Source organism: Pongo pygmaeus, chromosome 10 (genome assembly GCF_028885625.2).
Source record: "Pongo pygmaeus isolate AG05252 chromosome 10, NHGRI_mPonPyg2-v2.0_pri, whole genome shotgun sequence".
Classification (NCBI taxonomy): Eukaryota; Metazoa; Chordata; class Mammalia; order Primates; family Hominidae; genus Pongo; species Pongo pygmaeus.
In genome coordinates this window covers 54,394,091-54,415,782 of record NC_072383.2, presented here as the reverse complement: position 1 = coordinate 54,415,782, position 21,692 = coordinate 54,394,091, and the positions used below count along the sequence as shown (strand labels likewise).

General features: G+C 45.8%; 2 protein-coding genes across 23 annotated transcripts in view; one reads left to right on the top strand and one right to left on the bottom strand.

Annotated features, from left to right (window-relative positions):
- Positions 1-21,692, top strand: part of BAZ2A (bromodomain adjacent to zinc finger domain 2A) — a 40,614-nt gene that overhangs the window by 6,823 nt on the left and 12,099 nt on the right. For 5 of the 20 annotated variants that reach the window (XM_054443652.2, XM_054443651.2, XM_063647017.1 and 2 more), the window contains 9 exons: positions 12,232-12,369; positions 14,162-14,755; positions 15,633-15,818; positions 16,539-16,757; positions 17,537-18,010; positions 18,150-18,210; positions 19,229-19,337; positions 19,533-19,634; positions 19,802-20,012. In XM_054443652.2, coding sequence (XP_054299627.1) covers positions 12,232-12,369; positions 14,162-14,755; positions 15,633-15,818; positions 16,539-16,757; positions 17,537-18,010; positions 18,150-18,210; positions 19,229-19,337; positions 19,533-19,634; positions 19,802-20,012 — 2,094 coding nt within the window. Of the gene's footprint in view, positions 1-1,357; positions 1,400-2,958; positions 3,057-6,527; positions 6,634-10,275; positions 10,350-12,231; positions 12,370-14,161; positions 14,756-15,632; positions 15,819-16,538; positions 16,758-17,536; positions 18,011-18,149; positions 18,211-19,228; positions 19,338-19,532; positions 19,635-19,801; positions 20,013-21,692 lie in introns of those variants that run through there. The other 15 variants (XM_054443653.2, XM_063647018.1, XM_063647019.1 and 12 more) reach the window with 11 other exon arrangements.
- RBMS2 (RNA binding motif single stranded interacting protein 2) overlaps positions 14,151-21,692 on the bottom strand; it is a 94,853-nt gene continuing 87,311 nt past the window's right edge. For all 3 annotated transcript variants that reach the window (XM_063647028.1, XM_063647030.1, XM_063647033.1), the window contains one exon: positions 14,151-15,874. In XM_063647028.1, the coding sequence (XP_063503098.1) occupies positions 15,801-15,874 (74 nt within the window). In that variant the 3' untranslated portion in view covers positions 14,151-15,800. The remainder of the gene's footprint in view (positions 15,875-21,692) is intronic.

Below are 21,692 nucleotides of genomic sequence, written 5' to 3'. Positions count from 1 at the left end.
CTTTCATCCGAGGCTTCCCTCGGGGAACGGAGGCTCCAGAGCCGGCTTGAGCCTTGCCGGGGCGGGAAGCCGACGGGAGCTTATTTCCTGCGAGGATCCAACCCGAGGCGAGGGTCTCCTTGCTCTGGGGTCTGGGAGGAGAACAGAGCTGGTGGGGCTGCTGAGGACCCCGGACGGGCCGCGGGGGCAGGAGGAGCTGTAGGGGCTCCCGGCGACAGTGAGGAGGCGGAGAAGCCGCCTGGCTGGTGGAGATGACTCCTGTGGGGGACTTGGGATGGAATCCCCGGGAGGGGCTCCACCTCCTCGGGTGGGGGTGGGGATTGCCTGAGCGCGAGGGGTGGGTGAGGGGGTTCCCTTGGCGGGTTAAACGCTCCACTTGCGGGGAGCTGGGCATTTTGACTGCGGTGAGTGGAGGGCGGAAGGGGTTTCTAGGGGTCTGAGGGTGTCTCCCTCGGGGAGCGCACCCATTCTCTTGAGCGTGGAGATCAGGAGAGGGCCTTCCTTGCTGAGGGTGGTGCTGCGCTTGGCTCGGCGCCCTCGCGTCCCGGGAGAATCCCCCACTCTGGGGATGGAGGTTGATAGGGCTTCCGCTGAGGCTTTCGAATTTGAGCTGGGCTGAGGGGCAGAAGGGAAGAATAAAGAGGAATTCCTTTTTCCAAGGATATTCCTCACTGAGGGGATCCCCGCTTCCGTGGCAGAAAGATGATACCGCATCATTCCTTTCTTTCCCGGTGTTCCCAGTTTTCAGGAGGAGGCAATGCCAATAGCAATTGTCCTTTGTAGGGTTTATTGGAGTGAGAGATTTGTCTGCTTTGGGGGACGACGGAGGGGATAGCTTCCACCTCCATCTGTACACAAACAGCCCCTCCCCCAGCCTCCCGCAGGAAGTGGCCGGGAAATGGCAGCTGTGCGTTTGCTGCTGCGTGTCTTGTTGTTTTGAAATGTCCATTTTAGTCAGATTTGGTTTCATTTTCTGAAGCCTTCTGGGCAAGCTTGGATCTTGCCAACCATGTGGTCCGAGAGACCTTTCGTTGGACTTTTTTTTTTTTTTTTGTAAACTTGTCAACTGGAAGTAGTCAACTTCAGTTGACTCACGTATCCCAATCCCTCCTCCAGAACATCTCTGTCTTCCTGTCTGGTTTCGTTTTGTTTTCCCTTGAGCTAGAGGTCATAGAGAAGCAAACTCAGTTATCTACCAGCGGGGTACACTCTATATAAGTGATGCAAATTCCCTCAGCATAGAGAGCTGTCAGGGAGACTAGAGATCTTTTGTGGCACGAGTAGCTTCTTGGGGTCCTACTTTAGTATAGTTATTATGACAGTTTCTATATTGCAGAGCACCTGAGCGAGTGAGCTTGTGAAGAAGGGTAGATTCTGAGAAATGGACGAAGAGGAAGGGGTGAGGAAGATTTAACTATTAGATGGATTTGTGTGTTGGGGGTAGGGACTGATTTACAGACTGAGATTGGTGAACTCGGTCCTTGGTGGTGATTCTAGCCTAAGGGCAGCCCCTGTGGGAAGCTTGTTATTTGACTAAGGGTGCTGGAGATACTGCCTTCTGCAGAATCAACTAATTAGAATAGTACAGTTTGTTATCATATGACTTACTCTTTAATCCATAAAAGAACGTCTCCCCTCTTATTCTTCTTGGAGATTGGTAAGCTTTTCCTCTGTTCCCTGTAAAGTCTTGTGCCCAGATTTTTTTTTTCTTTCTTTTCACTTGATAATCCCAGGATATTTCTCCTGTAACATATAGTGATGGACTGTGTGCTATGTCCCCAGGCATTTTGTTGCACACTGGATTTGGTTAGGGGCAACAGTTGGCCACAGAATTTTGTTTTTCTTTCTTTTCTTTTTCTTTTTTCTTTTTTTTTTTTTCTTTCTTTCTTTTTTTTTTTTTTTTTTTGAGACAGAGTTTTGCTCTTGTCGCCCAGGCTGGAGTGGTGTGATCTTGTCTCACTGCAACCTCTGCCTCCCGGGTTCAAGCGAGTCGCCTGCCTCAGCCTCCCGAGTAGCTGGGATTACAGGAGCCCGCCACCGCATCCAGCTAATTATTTTATTTTTAGTAGAGATGGGGTTTCATCATGTTGGCCAGGCTGGTCTCGAATTCCTGACCTCAGGTGATCTACCCACCTCGGCCTTCCAAAGTGCAGGGATTACAGGTGTGAGCCACCATACCTGGTCTTCTTTTCTTTTCTTTTTTTTCTCTTCTCTTCTCTCTTTTCTTTTCTCTTTCTTTTCTTTTCTTTTTTTTTTTTTTTTTGAGACAGGGTCTCACTCCGATGCCCAGGCTGGAGTGCAGTGGCACCATCATAGCTCATTGCAGCCCCAACCTCTTTGGCTCAAGTGATCCTCCCACCTCAGCCCCCTGAGTAGCTGGGACCACAGACACGCACCGCCACACCCGGCTAATTTTTTGTACTTTTTGTAGAGGTGGGGTTTTGCCACTTTGCACAGGCTGGTCTTGAACTCCTGGGCTCAAGTGACCCGCCTGCCTTAACCTCCCAAAGTACTGCAATTACAGGCATGAGCCACCGTGCCCGGCCTATGACACCAGGACCACAGGATTTTCGATTTTGAAAGATAAAATTTTTTTTTTTTTTTTTTTGAGATGGAGTCTCGCTCTGTTGCCCAGGCTGGAGTACAGTGGCACCATCTCGACTCACTGCAACCCTCGCCTCCTAGGTTCAAGTGATCCTCCTGCCTCAGCTCTCCAGTAGCTGGAATTACAGGCATGCGCCATCATGCCTGGCTAATTTTTGTATTTCTAGTAGAGAAGGGTTTCGCCATGTTGGTCAAGCTGGTCTCGAACTCGAACTCAGCCTCCCAAAGTGTTGGGGTTACAGGCGTGAGCCACCGTGCCAAGCCTTGAAAGATAACATTTTAAGATTATTTGGACTATTCTGAAAACTACCTAAGCCTGTCATTTAAATCATCTTTTCACTATTTATTTTCCAGGCAAAAACCCCTCCCACCTAGATGAAGATCCCTAGATTAAAGATCCAGTATGGGAGCAGATAAACACTTATGATTGTGTGAAAGTGGCATCATCACTAGTAAGATAGCATCATTGCTCTTCTCACTGGGGCTGTTGGGGTTTTTGATATTCTGGAAACAGTAAAAAGAAGTCCATCTGATGTCAGCATCCTTTTTCTTGCCCCTGATTAGTTCCTTTAAGTTGCTGTCTGATGGGGTTGATTTGATGCTGATTTTAAGTTCCCCTTTTTTCAGCCTTTGCTTACCTGAATTGGCACTTGACAGAACAGCAAGTTGATTTTCCCTGTTGGGGGTTAAAAGAGTAAAGAAAGGAGAAATAACTACTCTTGAGTCTTTGGACTTTTAAAAGAAAAGCTGATTTTGAGAAAATAGTGATTTCATTTGATACATGATTGAATTGGGAGCTGAATGAAGCAAACCTTTCATGGCCTTCTTATAAAATGGGTGCATTTTTCTGTCAGAGAAATATATTTCTTAATATTTCAAGCTTCTCGATGAAAGAAAAAAATCTGAGGTGTAAAGAGAGCTGTATGGGCTGACCCCAGAGCCAGTCTAGAATGAAAGGTTCATCTTGTAGTCTTGCGGCTCTGGAATCAAGTATTACTAGGAGAGAAACAAAGCTTGTTAGGGTTACTGACAGTGTCTTCCTGCTGTTGACCTTTCTTGTCACCACTGAAGAGGTCAAGCACCAAACTGCTATTTTTACTGCTAAAACAGTATAGAAGTTAGTCATTGATAATGATGTTTGACCTTGTGTGAGATGTATCAAGAGCAGCAATAATGCCAAGTATAAAATTTGAGATAATTCCTGGGGCAAATAATCTTCTTGGTTTGTTTCTTAGGATGTTGGTGTCCTCATATGCCTTATATATAGCCCAAGATGAATAGTTTCTCAGTATTATCTCATGTGGGTCAGTAGGACTATTTTTCACCAGCTTGTTATTGTCAGTCTGCCTAATTTTGAAATTTAAAAAATTGTGCAAAACAAAAAAGCCCATCTTTGAAGATATCTGATACTTTGAAGATACTGTCACTAGCAGTAAAAGTAGCATTGGCTTAGTGTTTTGTCTTTTCTCCTCATTAAAGAGAACAGTTATTATGGGGGCATTTTGCAGACTAAAATACTGTAATCTTGCCAAAAATTTACCAAAGAAAGGAAGAAGTTTTTAAGAGATAGATGGTCTTCCTACTTTTAGTCTTTTGAGGTTGGACTCTGTAACCTGCCTCATGAATGGGGTCCTTAACCTGCCTGCTTAGTTCATTTTTGGGGGTGGAAAGGGTAGAGTCCTTAACTGTTAGAGTTTAAATTCTGGCCGGGTGCAGTGGCTCAGCCTGCAATCCCAGCTCTTTGGGAGGCTGAGGCGGGTGGATCGCCTGAAGTCAGGAGTTCAAGACCAGCCTGACCAACATGGTGAAACCCTGTCTCTAGTAAAAATATGAAAATTAGCTGGGCATGATGGCAGGTGCCTGTAATCCCAGCTACTTGGGAGGCTGAGGCAGGAGAATTGCTTGAACCGGGGAGATGGAGGTTGCAGTGAGCAGAGATTGTGCCACTGCACCCCAGCCTGGGCAACAGAGCAACACTGTCTCAAAAAATAAATAAATAAATAAATAAATTCTAAGAAACAATCAGAGCTGAAAGAGGGAAATAACCTTAATATAACCTCTGGACTGTGGCTTTTAGTGTCCTGCAATTTCAGAGGCATTCCTGGTCTTCTGAGAGTAAAATGACCAGAAATGTGGCAGAAAACTTAACCTGTAGTTTCTTTAATTAACAAATATATAAAAACCTATTATATGCCTCGAGTGTTCAGTTAAACCAAGCAGAACGTTTTATTAATTCAGAGCTTACATTTATTTATTTTTTTGTTTGGTTGAGAACAGTGATGCGATCATAGGCCACTGCAGCCTCCAGGTCTTAGACTCAAATAATCCTCCCACCTCAGCCTCCAGAGAACCTGGCACTACAGGCATATGCCACCACACCTAGCTAATTTATTGGCTTTTTACATTATCAGTTCTTCCCTATTTTCAGGCCTTATTTTCTTCAAGGAATGGCTATTTTAAGTACGTCAAGATTTGAGGCCTTTCTTCTCTCTTGAAATTTTTATCTCTGTGAAGAATGAAGCTGAGTTTTTTTTTGTTCTCTGAAAATAGTAAGAGCAAAGCCCATGACCTTCATTGGATGAGTAAGCTGGTAGTGGCAGAAAAGGTAGATTTACTCATTCATTTCTTCAGTCCATGGACTCAACAAATATTTCCTTTGGTTCTTTTGAATACTTAGCACTAAATTAGGTGCTGGAGATATAATGGTGGAACTTATATCCAACTGATGCTGTGGAACCGACATAATGTAGAAGAAATAAGGACAGAGAACAGTCATTTTTGAATTCTTCTGAACAGCCTGGATGTGACAGTTTTCTTTGAGTAGCCCTCTCTTAGTATAATCTTCCTTCTTTCATTATCTTTGTTCTGCCTCACTTGGAGTCCTGACTAGGGAAGGTAGTTAAGGAGAGGATGGATATTTTGAGCCTCAGTCAGTATATGATATAGTTTGTCCAAGTCAGAGTTCAAAGGAAGCTTGTTACCAGGGCACTCAGAATGGGTTATCATGATTGGAGAAGAGGGCATATTTATTCTGTGGCTTGGTACTTGGAATTTTTTTTTTCTTAATGTAGAGAATGGGGTCTCACTATGTTGCGCAGGCCAGTCTTGAATTCCTGGCCTCAAGTGATCCTGCTGAGGTTATAGGCATAAGCCACCTCTCCCAGCCTACGTGGAGCTCTTATTGGTGGAAGAAGATGGCTTAGCCAGGGAGACGAGGTTTTTAGATACAAAAGCCAAAGCATCCTCATTTGCAGTGTCAGGAACTGGGAACAGTGAAAACTTGGAACTTTCCCAAGGTGTGGGCAGGAATGGGACAGCTTTTACATTAGAACAGGGTTTCTCAGCCTTGGCACTATTGATATGTGGGCCAGATAATATCTTCGTTGTCGGGTGGGGGGAGCGCTGTCCTGTGTGTTGAAGGATGCCTAGCAGCATCTTTGGCTTCTGCTTACTAGATGCCAGTAGCACATACCTTCAGAGATTACTAAATGTCCCCTACGGGGCAGAATTGCCCCGATGAGAACCTCTGCATTAGAGTGTGGTGGGTAATCCAGAGATGTGTAGAGTTAAGAAATATCCTTCATGATGTTCACAATTACAAAGCTAAAATGTAGTGGTGTGATTTTTACTCTAGAATTTGCCTTTGCTGTTTAGTCAAGATAAACATTTGAAATCTCTCTCACCTCCCCACCCCATTTGTGAGATTTGGGTGTACTCCATGAGAAGAATGAACCGAAGAGCTGCAGGGACCACTGCAATATCCAGCTGAAGGGTGTTAATGTGTCTTATTGTCCCGGGGGGTAGCCTCAGAGGCTGGAGGGTTAGAATTGGTCAGGGAGGACACCTGTAACAGTGTTGAAATATATAATATTTATTTCAACACTTTGTGCATTGTCAGCCTTTTTCTTTTTTTTTTTTTTGAGACGGAGTCTCTGTCACCCAGACTGGAGTGCAGCGGCGCGATCTCGGCTCACTGCAACCTCTGCCTTCCAGGTTCAAGCCATTCTCCTGCCTCAGCCTCCCGAGCAGGTGGGACTACAGGCGCCTGCCACCACGCCTGGCTAATTTTTTGTATTTTTAGTAGAGATAGGGTTTCACCGTGTTAGCCAGGATGGTCTCGATCTCTTGACCTCGTGATCCGCTCATCTCGGCCTCCCAAAGTGCTGGGATTACGCAAGCCACTGCTCCCGGTGTTGTCAGCCTTTTTCTATTAAACTATGTCACAGGCCCACAGGGTAGCAGCTCTTTGATTGGAACTGGGAGAAAAGCAACCTATTCGACCCTGTGGGGAGGGCTTTATTGCTTTAAGCTTATAGGGCAATGTCCCTTACTCTTATAAATGAAACATAGGAGCTCTTAAAAGATCCATTTATGTACAGCTGGGACTGGGCTGGGTGCTTGCATGAATGTACTTCCTGGTATGAGAGTCATCTGCTACTCTAGGGGTTGGGCACTAGCTGATTTCTTTTCTCAGTTGGCGAAAATCCTATTAGTTCAAAGGGAGATAGTCTCCTTTGCTTTACTGTTCTTACTAGCTCTGGATGGGAGGACAGAGTTTACCTTTAGGGTTTATTGTGAAAACCATCTTGAGTAGGAAGGTTAAAATGAAATAAACCTAGGTTTATTGTTGAGAGGAGGTGTTCACATTTTTTTTGTATTCCCATACTGTGACATAATTAATTTCCATATTTAAGTGACATCTGAAATCAGGAGTCAAATTGTATATGAGGAAGTCTGGCTGGATCATCCCTAGTTTTAAATTATATTTAGATTATATGTAGACCGTTTAGACCTGATTATCTTTTTTTTTGGGAGATAGAGTGTTGCTCTGTCACCCAGGCTGGAGTGCAATGGTGCCATCTCAGCTCACTGCAACCTCCATCTCCTGGATTCAAGCAATTCTCCTGTCTCAGCCTCCTGAGTAGCTGGGATTACAGGTGCCCGCCACCACACCCAGCTAATTTTTTGTAATTTTAATAGAGATGGGGTTTCGCCATGTTGGCCAGGCTGGTCTCGAACTCTTGACCTCAGGTGATCCACCTGCCTTGGCCTCCCAAAGTGCTGGGATTACAGGCGTGAGCCACTGCGCCCGGCCAGGCCTGATTATCTTTTTGAAAACTACACAGTCTTTTACCATTTATCTAATAATAGTAACTAATGTAGTCCTGGTAAAGTGGCTCACACCTGTAATCCCAGCACTTTGGGAGGCCAAGGTGGGAGAATTGCTTGAGGCCAGGAATTTGAGACCATCATGGGCAACATAGCGAGACCCTGTGTCTACAAAAAAATTTAGAAATTAGCCAGGTGTGGTGGTGAGCACCTGTAGTCCTAGCTACTTGGGAAGCTGAGGCAGGAGGATCACTGGAGCCCAGGAGTTCCAGGCTGCAGTGAGCTGTGATCATGCCACTGCACTCCACTCTGGATGACAGAGTGAGACTCTGTCTCAAGAAGAAAAAAAAAAAAACTAACGTTTATGGAGTGCTTGCTGGATGACAGACAATGTGCTGGGGCTCTAATTTAGATTTTCTCATTTCATCCTCACCAGTCCTTAAAAGTGGGTACAAAAATTGTTACAGATGATGAAACTTAGGCCCAGCAAGTATAAGTAACTTGTCCAAGGTTAAACAGCTAGCTAGTAAATAGTAGAGTTGGGATTTGAACCTGGACCCCACTACATTGTGCTGACCACATTGCACAGCCACAAAGACAATTTTATGTGTCTAGGAAGCTTCTTGTAAATGAAGTGGTTGTGGTTCTGATGACAGTTCAGAAGAGACAGGTGGAGAAACCGATCTCACATACTAGATAACTTCCCGTTCTTTTTACTTCTCTGATTTCTGTGAGCCATCGACATGTTGTTATTAATATTTACAAAAACAGGATATGCTGTGCTTTTCCAGAGCAGCAGAGAGGCTGTCACAGCTTTGTTCTTGGATTCAAATAGAGAATGGAAAAATGAACTGTGACCCTTCATTGAGGAGGATATAGTCCACTGCACATAGGATGGAAATTGCATGTGTCCTCTACACCAGGGGAGGTGTACAAAAAACTGGGGAGAGGAGAGGTGAGGATCAGATGAAAGTGGCCCTCTAGGCATAGTATTTCCAGGACTTCTGAAGTGAAGAATGTCCTCCTTGCTCTGTGGTATGAGCTTTGGAAGGAACCTAACTAGAGACTAAGGAATGAACTTTCCTTTAATTCTTGCACTTCAGAAGGATTATTATCTCATGATGCTTATTTTTCAGACCCCCTACTGCTGAGGAGTAGCTGTTAACTATACTAGGGAAATCCTGACTGGGCACAGTGGCTCATGGCTGTAATCCCAGCACATTGGGAGGCTGTGGTGGGTCAATCACTTGAGGTCAGGAATTCGAGACCAGCCTGGCCAACATGGTGTAACCCCGTCTCTACTAAAAAGACAAAAAATTATCTGGGCGTGTTGGCGGGTGCCTGTAATCCCAGCTGCTGGGGAGGCTGAGGCAGGAGAATCGCTTGAACCTGGGAGGCGGAGGTTGCAGTGAGCCGAGATCACACCCTTGCACCCCAGCATGGGCAACGAGAGGGAAACTCTGTCTCAAAAAAAAAAAAAAAAAAAAAAAAAAAAAAAAGGGAAATCCTGGAGGGCCCTGTGTGTTTTGTTTGTTTGTTTGTTTTGTTTTGTTTTGTTTTGAGACAGGGTTTCGCTCTGTCACCCAGGCTGGAATGCAATGGCATGATCTTGGCTCACTGCAATCTCTGCTTCCCAGGCTCAAGCGATCCTCCTGCCTCAGCCTCCCAAGTAGCTGGGACTGCAACTGCTCACCACCATGCCTGGCTAACCTGGGGTCTTTTCACTATAAAGACTCCATTTTTTCACTGATGCATAGCAGGTTTAGGTCTGCTACTTAATTTAGAGCAAGTTTGTCCAACCCACCCAGGACAACTTTGAATCTGGCCCAATACCAATTTGTAAACTTTCTTAAAACATAACATGGAGATTTTTTTGTGTGTGTGTGTTTTTTTTTTTTTAAAAGCTCATCAGCTCTCATTAGTGTATTTTTTTGTGTGGCCCAAGACAGTTCTTCCAGTGTGGTCCAGGGAAGCCAAAAGATTGGACACCCCTATTTAGACTAAAGATGAGATATCCTATATGGGAGATAAGTCCTAAAAACTTTTTCCCTTAAATCAACAAAATGCAAATTGCTTTTAGTTTTTAGAGATGGGGTCTTGCTATGGTGCATAGGCTGGATTTGCACTTTTGGGCTCAAGTAATCTTCCTGCCTCATCCTCCTGAGCAGCTGAGACTACAGGCAGGAACCACCATGCTCAGCTAACTTTTTTATTTTTTGTGGAGACAGAGCCTTGCTATGTTTCCCAAGCTGGTCTTGATCTCCTGACCTGAAGCAATCCTCCTGCTTCAGCCTCCTGAAGCACTAGGATTACAGGCATGAGCCACCATGGTTGGCCTATTTTTATTTTTAAAATTTCAGTTAAAATTGATTAAGATACAGACAATTCCCACATACTATGCAGGGTTTATATATCATGCTCAGAATTATATTATATTCACATTTATACTAGTGGTATCTAATTTTAGTAATGTAGCATATTTATGAATGTAACTCTTGCAGACTTTGGCCAGTGGGCGTATATATTCTTTTCTTTTCTTTTTTTGTTTTTTTTGAGACAGGGTCATGCTCTGTCACCCAGGCCGGAGTGCAGTTTCATGATCATGGTTCACTGCAGCTTTGACCTCCTGAGCTCAGGTGATCCTTCTGCCTTAGCCTCTCGAGTAAGCTAGGACCACAGGTGTGCCCCACCACACCCTGCTACTTTTTTTTTTTTTGAGATGAAGTCTCGCTCTTGTTCCCCAGGCTGGAGTGCAATGGCATGATCTCCGCTCACTGCAACCTCCGTCTCCCAGGTCCAAGCAATTCTCCTGCCTCAGCCTCCCGAGCAGCTGGGATTACAGGTGCCTGCCACCACGCCCGGCTAATTTTTGTATTTTTTAGTAGAGGTAGGGTTTCACCATGTTGGCCAGGCTGGTCTCAAACTCCTGACCTCAGGTGATCCGCCTGAAGTGCTGGGATTTCAGGTGTGAGCCACCGCGCCCAGCCTTCACACCCTGCTACTTTTAAAATGTTTTGTAGAGATCGGTCTCACCATGTTATCCAGCTTGGTCTTAAACTCTTAGCCTCAAATAGTCCTCCTGCTTTGGTTTCCAAAGTATTGGGATTATAGGTGTGAACCACTATGCCAGGCCTCATCATATATGTACTTAACCAGTGTATTCATTCTTTTTCTTTTTTTTTTTTGAGATGGAGTTTCACTCGTCGCCCAGGCTGGAGTGCAATGGCGCAATTTCGGCTCACGGCAACCTCTGCCTTGCAGGTTCAAATGATTCTCCTTCCTTAGCCTCCTGAGTAGCTGGGATTACAGGCGCCTGTTACCACACCCAGCTAATTTTTGTATTGTTAGTAAAGACAGGGTATTACCATGTTGGTCAGGCTGGTCTCGAACTCCTGACCTCAGGTGAGCCACTGTACCCGTCCTGAATTCTTCTCTTTTTTAAAATGTAGTAACATAATTCAAGGAGTTGCTTTTTCTGTATCAAGACAGATTATGTTTCTCACATATCAAGTTGGTATGCACTAGGATATCACAAGAATCCAATTGATATGTTAGACTTTATCAATAATTCTGGCTTCTGCTTGCTTTGTTTTCTTTCCTCTGTCAAAGTTAAATTCATTCCGATCAAGGGCTTCTCATCATGCTTAGTAGTATTCAGAAAGGGTGAAAAACTTTTTAGCCATACCTCAATGAGCCATTGCACTTTACAAATATAAGTATCTTGCTATTTTCTCTGTGACCCTTTCTTTATATTTAAGCCACAAAACTAAAACATTGGGAAATAACCATAATAGACATAACAGAATAATATTTTTTGGGATACCCTCATATTTAATCAATTTTCCACTGCTGACATTTTTCTGACCTGTGTTCTTGGGGAGCATAAAGAGTAGAAGTATTGCTGGATGATTTGAGGTTTGCCATTATGATCACCTTTCTGAAATGTATTCTCCTTTTCAAATCCCTTTACTAATGTAACTACTATCTTGAGATGTCTAGGGCTATGGATAGGATAATTAGAAATTATGTTTAGCTCAAGTTTAATAATGAAACAAACAGTGTTTATCAAATATGCTTTTCTGTCAAAAAGATGGCTTTGAGAACCTTTTGTGGGCCTGGGAGGGAGACTTTACCTTGAGGATAAAAACAAAAGGATGGAGAATGTTAAGTGTTACAGTAGAGGGCTAATATCTAATATAGAAGGGTAACCTGGGCTGAGTGGGGCTTACACAGAGGGAAGACTCCTCCAGGCTTGTATCTTGGTTTTTTTCGCTAACTTGTTTTGTTTTTTAATCTACAAAGCTGGCTTTAAAAGACTATTTTCATAGGGTCATTGCTCAGGCTAGAGGCATATTTTCTCCTTCTCTTTTCTTAGCTTGTACCTTCCCTCACACAGTACTTAGGTAGGAGAAGGGTAAGTAGGTGGAGGGGAGGGGTCATTCCCCCTGGAAGATTCCAGGTGACATAACTTTGTTTAACCGCCAGTATTTTTTTTCCCCTCTCTCTCCCCTCCTGCAGAAATGGAGGCAAACGACCATTTTAACTTTACTGGCCTTCCCCCTGCACCTGCTGCCTCAGGACTGAAACCCTCTCCTTCCTCAGGGGAGGGCCTCTACACTAACGGGTCTCCCATGAACTTCCCCCAGCAAGGGAAAAGTGAGTGTGAGGGCTGCTTGGCCTGGGGAGGGAATGGGCATCATCCCTTTAGGGCAGATTCACGGGGGGATATTTTGCTCTACTTTGCTGCTGGAGAGAAATCAACTTTTAAGAACAAGTTCTAGAGTTTTTTGGAAACATTTTTTATATTGACTTAAGGTTGGAAGAGATCAGAAAAACCCACTGGCTTTTTCATCTTAGCCTGTTCTTCTGTCAGCCCTGTTCCCCTGGCTGCTGACAGAACAGTGAGGTGGCTACTGCTGCTGATAACCAGGTTGGACCCATGAGAGAGATAAAGTGCTAGTGTTCTAAGAAGCTGTTTTTAGAGGTTAGGGAAGCTACACTGGGCCAGGACTGAGAGTTGAATGAAGTTTGCAGTGTATTTCCTTTTAGTTTGTACATCAGAGAAAGGCGGATGCTAGAAGTACTTATTCCACCTTCTGTCCTTGGATGGAAGGTAGGGACAAGGGAAAGTTTAATGCTTACCTAGTTCCCCAGAGAGAAGTTCATAATTCCATATGGAGGTGTTGCTGCCAGGATTGGGTCTTTTCCTGGATTTGGCTTACCAGTTGCTCTGTACCATGACTCGCCAGGTACCTCTATAATCTTGCTTGGGTTTCAAGTCCTTTATACTTGGAAGCAGAGAGAAGCCCACATGCTTCCCTCCTTTCTTGCAGCAGAAAAATACTGCTACTTCTCCCTCCGATCCTCTCGAAGAGGGTTGCAGATGGCAGAAGCTCCCTTATTTGATTGGATTCCACCCTACCCTCAAGCTTCATTAATATCTTGGTTCTTTTTGATTGATTGTCCTCCATCCCAGAGGTTGCCATTGATATTGAGAGCTGAATTCTACAGTACTGCATGCAAAGTTCCCCCCCACACCCCCAGCTGGCATATTACCTTCCAATGCCTATACGGAAGGGCCAAGCCCAGCCTTCTGAGCTGGGTTCTTGTCGCTGTGGTGACTGCAAATTCTATTCTTAGCCCAGCACAAAGTGCTGGATCTGCATGTGCCAGTGAGGTGGAGGTTGTTCCTTTTGGTACCACTGTGGGGCCAAATAGGCACTGGGGAAAGGGGGCCCCTGGAGAATTCAGTCATGCCCCTCCAAGGAAAGAAATCCCCTAGGGAATGAGAGTAGGGCAGAATGCAAGTCACTGTAGGGAGTCTGCAAACAGTTTCATTTAATTAAAAACAAAAAAGGCCAGGCGTGGTGGCTTATGCCTGTAATCCCAGCACTTTGGGAGGCCGAGGCAGGTGGATTACGAGGTCAAGAGATAAGACCATCCTGGCCAACACGGTGAAACCCCGTCTCTACTAAAAATACAAAAATTAGCCGCACGTGGTGGTGGGCGCCTGTAGTCCCAGCTACTCGGGAGGCTGAGGCAGGAGAATCACTTCAACCCGGGAGGCGGAGGTTGCAGTGAGTCGAGATTGCACCGCTGCACTCCAGCCTGGTGACATAGCGAGACTCTGTCTCAAAACAAACAAAAAATAAACCAAAAAAAAGCCAGCAGTAAGCAGCAGCAACCAGCTCTGCTGGTGGCTCTCGTGGTAGGCCTGGAGAACTCTCTAGCCCCCGACTCAGCAGCCTCAGCAGCAGTTGCTAAACCTACATCCAGGAGCCTCTGGGCTTAGTGTTCTCCAGAGACCCAAAAACTAAATATAGCAGGGGAGAAATCCCCCTTCCCTTTACCATGTCTTTTTCTAGTCAGTGCTATTACTTTGGGTTTGTTTTGGTAAAGTTGCTTGCCTACATATCTGTAACTGACCTTTTCTTTCCTTCTCTGCCAGGTTTGAATGGGGATGTGAATGTTAATGGCTTATCTACTGTATCTCACACTACTACTTCAGGGATTTTGAACTCTGCTCCCCACTCCTCCAGCACCTCACACCTCCATCACCCCAGCGTGGCCTACGACTGTCTCTGGAACTACTCACAGTACCCATCTGCCAATCCTGGCAGCAACCTCAAGGACCCACCCCTTCTCTCCCAGTTCTCGGGGGGACAATACCCACTCAACGGCATCCTTGGGGGCAGCCGGCAACCTTCATCCCCAAGTCACAACACTAACCTTCGGGCTGGGAGCCAAGAGTTCTGGGCCAACGGTACCCAGAGTCCCATGGGGCTTAACTTTGATTCACAAGAACTGTATGATTCCTTTCCTGACCAGAATTTTGAGGTGATGCCCAATGGACCCCCTAGTTTTTTCACCTCCCCACAGACTTCTCCTATGTTGGGATCTAGCATTCAAACCTTTGCACCCTCCCAGGAGGTAGGCAGTGGTATCCATCCTGATGAGGCAGCAGAAAAGGAGATGACTTCAGTTGTGGCAGAGAATGGCACTGGCTTGGTAGGCAGCCTGGAGCTGGAAGAAGAGCAGCCAGGTATAACTGGGTTGGTGAACTGGGTGGGGAAAGGGAAAATGGAGCTCGGGGGGATAGTGGCTTTTTGAGGTGAGAAAAACTTGTCTTTCCAGCTCTCTGCAGTGGAGGCTGATTTTCATGTTGGTGATTAGCAATTAGCAGAGCCAAGTGGCTGGTGTTTTTGTGGCAGCAGCACCAGCTCGCGAGTGGGAGTGCAAATTATTTCAAGCTCATGCAGAGCTTCTGGCCTGGAGAGGGCAGGTGGGCGAGCCCGAAACAGCCCCAACAGACACCCTGCAGCAAGAAAGGCTTCTTTCAAAACATACGGAGTGGTTAGGGTCTAGCAGTGGGCATTGAGGCTGTTTAAATTGACTGTGGCAGGATCAGACTGGCTGCTAAAGTCATCTGAGCCCAATGTAGTGATTGGCATGCGAAGGAGGGAAGGAAGCAGGCAGAGCATATCATTATTTGTCTACTCAGTTTCCTTTTTTTTGTTGTTTAGCATTAGTACATGTGACAGCCCCTCTCATCTTTTCCCTCAAAATAGATAAAAGCTTAGCTTCCAGTTGATTCCTGGTACAAGGGTAACCACCACTCTGTAAAATTACAGGATGTTTTCTCTGTTTCCCAATGGATGGGGGAGATATCTGAGAACATGATAGAGATCTTGTCTCAGACCCCACTCTCTTTTCCTCTCTTTGCCTGCTGTAGGATTGATTTTACCAGCACGTCTCTCTGCTCAGAGTATCTTGATGTGATCGGTTCCCAGCAATGAACTGGCCGCAATAAATGTTGAATGAGTGAACATCCTTCTAGCAAAGATTGACTGCCTAGTATAGCTAAATGAACCAATATAAAGCACTGATTTTGACTTTTGGTCTCTCCTGGGATTTCCTAGAACTGAAGATGTGTGGCTACAATGGCTCTGTCCCTTCTGTGGAATCGTTACACCAAGAGGTCTCAGTCCTGGTCCCTGACCCCACAGTGAGCTGTTTAGATGATCCTTCACATCTTCCTGATCAACTGGAAGACACTCCAATCCTCAGTGAAGACTCTCTGGAGCCCTTCAACTCTCTGGCACCAGGTAGGTTTGGAGGCTGGGTCCCTTTAACTTATCCATGCAGAGTAGCCAACCTTTACCTGAAAGAGACAGTGAAATGGGAAAAGTATTAGGCAATCAGAGGCACTGGGGCTTCCAGGTAGGCCTAAGGCAGACCACAGTTACATGCCACAGGACTTGCTGCGCTAACTGAATTCTGAGCTGAATTGGTTCACGTCCCAGGTTCTTTCCCAGTATTCTTTTGGCCAAGAGCTCTGGGCTGTAATAATTCACTGGATAGGGACTTATTACCACACAGTTGATCTTTCTGGGTTCTAACAAACTAGGAAGAAAACATTTGTCAGTGAGCAGTTACCTTTTACTCCACTGAAGTACAAGAAAGACCTATTTTATGATAAATCCTAGAATTTTGCATAGGTCTCTGGGTAGATAATACCACTAATGCCTTTCCTTTCATTTTCACCTTGTAGAGATGAGGTCTTGCTATGTTGTCCAGGCTGGTCTTGAACTCCTGGCCTCAAGAAATTCTCCTGCCTCAGCCTCCCCTCAAACTTTTATGATCCCTATAGTCTCATGACTACTCTTTCAGGGAGAAAGCTTTACTTGTTACCTAACTTAATATTAGGAATAATCTTCACATTGTAGGAACTGGAATTGGATGTTTTCTGACCAATGTTTCTTAAATCTTGCTTTCTGATTTTTTTTCTCATTATCCTGCTCTGATTTTTCTACCCTTGTGAACAGAGCCAGTGAGTGGAGGACTATATGGTATTGATGACACGGAGCTGATGGGTGCAGAGGACAAGCTGCCTCTTGAGGACAGCCCTGTGATTTCTGCCCTTGATTGCCCTTCCCTCAATAATGCTACTGCCTTCAGTCTCCTGGCAGATGATAGTCAAACATCAACCTCTATCTTTGCCAGTCCCACCTCTCCATCTGTCCTAGGGGAGTCTGTCCTGCAAGGTAAGTGAGGGTAGGTAGGACAAAGAAAGACCTTTACCTGAGAAAAGATGAGAGAATAAGTTTCATAGTTAGGGCCTTAAGAGTGGGAAATCTGGCTGGGCGCAGTGGCTCACGCCTGTAATCTCAGCACTTCAGGAGGCCGAGGCGGGCGGATCACCTGAGATCAGGAGTTTGAGACCACCTGGCCAACATGGTGAAACCCCGCCTCTACTAAAAATACAAAAATTAGCCAGGTGTGTTGGCATGTGCCTGTAATCCCAGCTACCCGGGAGGCTGAGGCAGGAGAATCGCTTGGCCCCAGGAGGCAGAGGTTGCAGTGAGCTGAGATTGTGTCATTGCACTCCAGCCTGGGCAACAGAGCAAGACCCCATCTCAAAAAAAAAAAAAAAAAAGGTAGGAAAGCAAGAGCACCTTGCTGGGAGCTGAGGGGCTATGGGATAGTGTATGGTGGAACTAAAAGAGGCATAGGCTGCTATACTCTGACCCGTGCCCTCTGCTTTGAAGAACTTGTGAGACTTGGAATTTGTAGGGAGAAGGAGGCTAGAGGCTTTATTGGCACCAGGTAAAAGGTATTTCTTCACACAATGACATCTGTAGCAACTTTACCCTTTAATCTTCATGACTGGTTGGGAGAAAAAGCTACTCCTTTTTCCAACCCTAGGGAAGACCCCTTGAAGTAACCCTGTTTAGCTTGGTCCAGGTTTGACTGAGTAGATTCTCTTGTTTTATGTGATGCCTTTTTTTTTTTTTAAAGCCTATCCTGTCCCTTTGGATTCTAGATAACAGCTTTGACCTGAATAATGGTAGTGACGCTGAACAGGAAGAAATGGAAACTCAATCTTCAGACTTCCCACCATCCCTGACCCAGCCAGCTCCTGATCAGTCATCCACTATTCAGCTACATCCAGCAACCTCACCAGCAGTCTCGCCAACAACCTCCCCAGCAGTCTCCCTAGTGGTTTCTCCAGCAGCCTCCCCAGAAATCTCTCCAGAAGTTTGTCCCACAGCTTCTACAGTTGTCTCTGCAGCAGTCTTCTCAGTGGTCTCTCCAGCTTCCTCAGCAGTCCTCCCAGCAGTCTCCTCAGAAATCCCCTTGACGGCTTCAGTGACATCCCCAAAAGCCTCTCCCGTAACTTCCCCAGCAGCTGCCTTTCCGACAGCCTCCCCAGCAAATAAGGATGTCAGCAGCTTTCTAGAAACCACTGCTGACCTGGAAGAGATCACTGGAGAAGGACTCACTACTTCTGGTAGTGGTGAGTATCCAGATTCTATTCTATCCCTGTCTGGTTCCAAGAAACTTTTCTGTCCCATGTTGCAGTTAGCCTTTCCCTACTGGCCTATTGTTTAAATATTTTGCTTGAACTCTTAACTTGGGTATCCCTTCTTCCCAAGGTGATGTCATGAGGAGACGTATTGCTACCCCAGAAGAAGTTCGTCTTCCCCTCCAACATGGGTAAATGCTCTAGTTTGCTGCATTTATTGACCTTGACAAGTTTAATGCACAACTCTAGAAAGGAGGGAATGCCTCTTTTCCTCTGAGGTGGGGGAGGAATGGGCCAGACAAGAGTAGATTACAGGACAGTTATCTGCAGTGATAATGTTTCTTGGCATGAGATTCCTAGGTTTTCCTTCTTCTCTCAAGGTCTGTCTTCCATCACCTATTCTTTCTTCATCTTGTAGTGATTCAGTTTTGCCCAAGGAGCTCTAGCTATTATCTTTTCCAAACCCTAGGGCTCACATCCAAACTAGCTGGCTTGTCCTATTTCTGTGGAGAAGGGATAGTAATGAATGAGGAGTGACTTAGTACTAATGAATTGAGGTGGTTTTGTTGTTTTAATGCTCTTAGAAGAGGTAAGGGCAGGAACAGTACATGACCAAAATGAACAAACTAGCTGACACCAGGGCCTTGTGGAAATAACTGCCTTCCTGGATCTTCCCCACCCCTGCCCCTCAAGGCTACTTGTGGTCACCAAGTCTGAGTACTGCTTAAAATTTTGAGAGAAAGATTAGAGTTAGTCTTAGAACTAACTCTAACTAAACCCTGGCATATTGAGTCTTTTCATGGAATCAGCAGCAAATTTATTTTTCTGCTTGCCTCCCTGCCCTTTGTCTTCTGTCTTTATTCCCCTTAGGTCTTTATTCTCTTTACTGGAAATCCAGTAACTGCCCTGAATGGCTCAGGGAGGGGTTTCTGGCAGCTTATCTCACTGATTTTGTAAAGGAGGGATGGAGATCTCTCTGAGCTTGTGCAGTTTGGTGTTTTGCTTTTCTCCTAAGGGCCTTGATGTATTTGCTGGAGCTCAAGTCAGCCTTCTAGCCAAGCTTATCTCTCTTGGTGCTTTTGCATCTGCATGCAGTTCTAGAGATACAAATGTGGGGAGGGCCATCTGCTCAAAGGGCTTCGCTCTTAGGTGGCATGGGAGTGGGTAGGGGTGTGACCTGGCGGCAGGGCCCATGTGCTTCTCTGGCAGGTGGCGGAGAGAGGTGCGCATCAAGAAGGGCAGCCACCGATGGCAGGGGGAGACCTGGTATTATGGCCCCTGTGGGAAGAGGATGAAGCAATTTCCAGAAGTGATCAAGGTAATGTAGCTTTTTTTTAAAGGACTCCTTTCTTGGGCTCAGTGGACTCCTTTCCACTGCCCAAGACTCCGTTCTTGGGCTCAGTGACAACAGGCTGGCATTGTCTGCTCTGGGCCTGTTCTGCTTGTGCGTTTGCTGGCCAAAGACATGGTAGGATTCCAACTTTATTAATGTTACTTTACTTCCTCCTCTTAGTACCTGAGCCGCAACGTGGTACACAGTGTCCGCCGTGAGCACTTCAGCTTCAGTCCCCGTATGCCTGTTGGAGATTTCTTTGAAGAAAGAGACACGCCAGAGGTGCAGACCCAAGGGTTAAATATGCTTTTGTCCCTGAGGAAGAGTTGGTGGACAAGCTGCAGCTTCCTCTTGTGGGGTTTGAAGGTTCTGGGGCATTGAATAGTTCTGAGGGCCTCGTGGCCTGCACTGATTCCTTACCACTGTAACAGTCTCCCTTGCTACCTTAGGGCTTGCAGTGGGTGCAGCTCTCAGCAGAGGAGATCCCGTCGAGGATTCAGGCAATTACTGGCAAACGGGGTCGACCTCGAAACACTGAGAAGGCTAAGACTAAGGAGGTCCCCAAGGTGAAACGGGGTCGAGGTCGGCCACCTAAGGTCAAAATCACTGAGCTATTGAACAAGACAGACAACCGCCCCCTAAAGAAACTGGAGGCCCAAGGTACAGTAGTGTTTCTTACTTTGGGATTCTGTTCCCTCCATGAGGTATCTAAAATGTTGATGAATTGCTAATACCTGGATTTCCCAGGAGTGTGACTAACATTATCTGGGAAGAATGAATCTGAATCAGCTTCTCCTTGGAATCCAGCATCCTAGTCCCAGCGCTTGGGAATACTACTTTTCCAGCCATGCTCTTTCTTGAGTTGCTGTTACCAGTGAAACCTTGGGCTGCCCCCAGGTGTGTTTAGCCCAGAGGAGAGGACTTTCTTGCCCTTTCTTTCCATCTTTTAGCTCCTTATCATATACTGGTTCAGTTGTACCCTCTTACCTTACTCATTTCTACTATCATGGAGGTTCAGAATTCATATCTGAATTCGAAAGATAATTGGGAGCCAGGCATAGTGGTGTGTGCCTAATAATCCCAGTTACCCAGGAGGCTGAGGCAGGCAGGAGAGGATGACTTGAGCCCAGGAGTTTGGAGGCTGCAGTAAACTTCAGTTGTGTTATTGCATTCCAACCTGGGCAACAGAGCAAGACCCTGTTTCTAAAAAAAATAATAGGCCGGGCACAGTGTCTCACACCTGTAATCCCAGCACTTTGGAAGGCCAAGGCGGGCGGATCGTGAGGTCAAGAGATTGAGACCATCCTGGCGAACATGGTGAAACCCCATCTCTACTAAAAATACAAAAAAAAAAAAAAATTAGCTGGGCGTGGTGGTGCATGCCTGTAGTCCCAGCTACTTGGGAGGCTGAGGCAGGAGAATAGCTTGAACCTGGGAGGTGGAGGTTGCAGTGAGCTGAGATCGCGCCACTGCACTCCAGCTTGACGATAGAGCTAGATTCTGTCTCAAAAAAAAAAAAAAAAAAAAAGGCCAGGCATGGTGGCTCACGCCTGTAATCCCACCACTTTGGGAGACTGAGGAGGGCAGATCACCTGAGGTCGGGAGTTCAAGACCAGCCTGACCAACATGAAGAAACCCTGTCTCTACTGTAAATACAGAATTAGCCAGGCATGGTGGCGCATGCCTGTAATCCCAGCTACTCGGGAGGCTGAGGCAGGAGAATGGTTTGAACCCGGGAAGCAGAGGTTGCGGTGAGCTGAGATCACACCATTGCACTCCAGTCTGGGCAGCAAGAGTGAAACTCCATCTCAAAATGATAATAATAATAATAATAGGCACTGTTTTAGTGGATGGACGGGTGAGAAATACCTACATTTTTCAGTAAATAGTGCGTTTACCCTGGTGTAGTGTGAAGAATGTGAAAAAACTTAGTCTTTTGATTTTCACTCAGACATCTAGCTGTGTCATGTTTCAACCAAATGACCTAGAAGAAGTCTCATTTTTTTTTTTTTTTTTTTTTTTTTGAGACAGTCTTACTCTGTCGCCCAGGCTGGAGTGCAGTGGCGCGATCTCGTCTCACTGCAAGCTCCACCTCCCGGATTCACCCCATTCTGCTGCCTCAGCCTCCCAAGTAGCTGGGACTACAGGTGCACGCCACCATGCCTGGCTAATTTTTTGTGTTTTTAGTAGAGACGGGGTTTCACCGTGTTAGCCAGGATGGTCTCGATCTCCTGACCTCGTGATCCGCCCACCTCGGTCTCTGAAAGTGCTGGGATTACAGGCGTATGCCACCACGCCTGGCCTTTTTTTGTTTGTTTGTTTGTTTGTTTGAGATGGAGT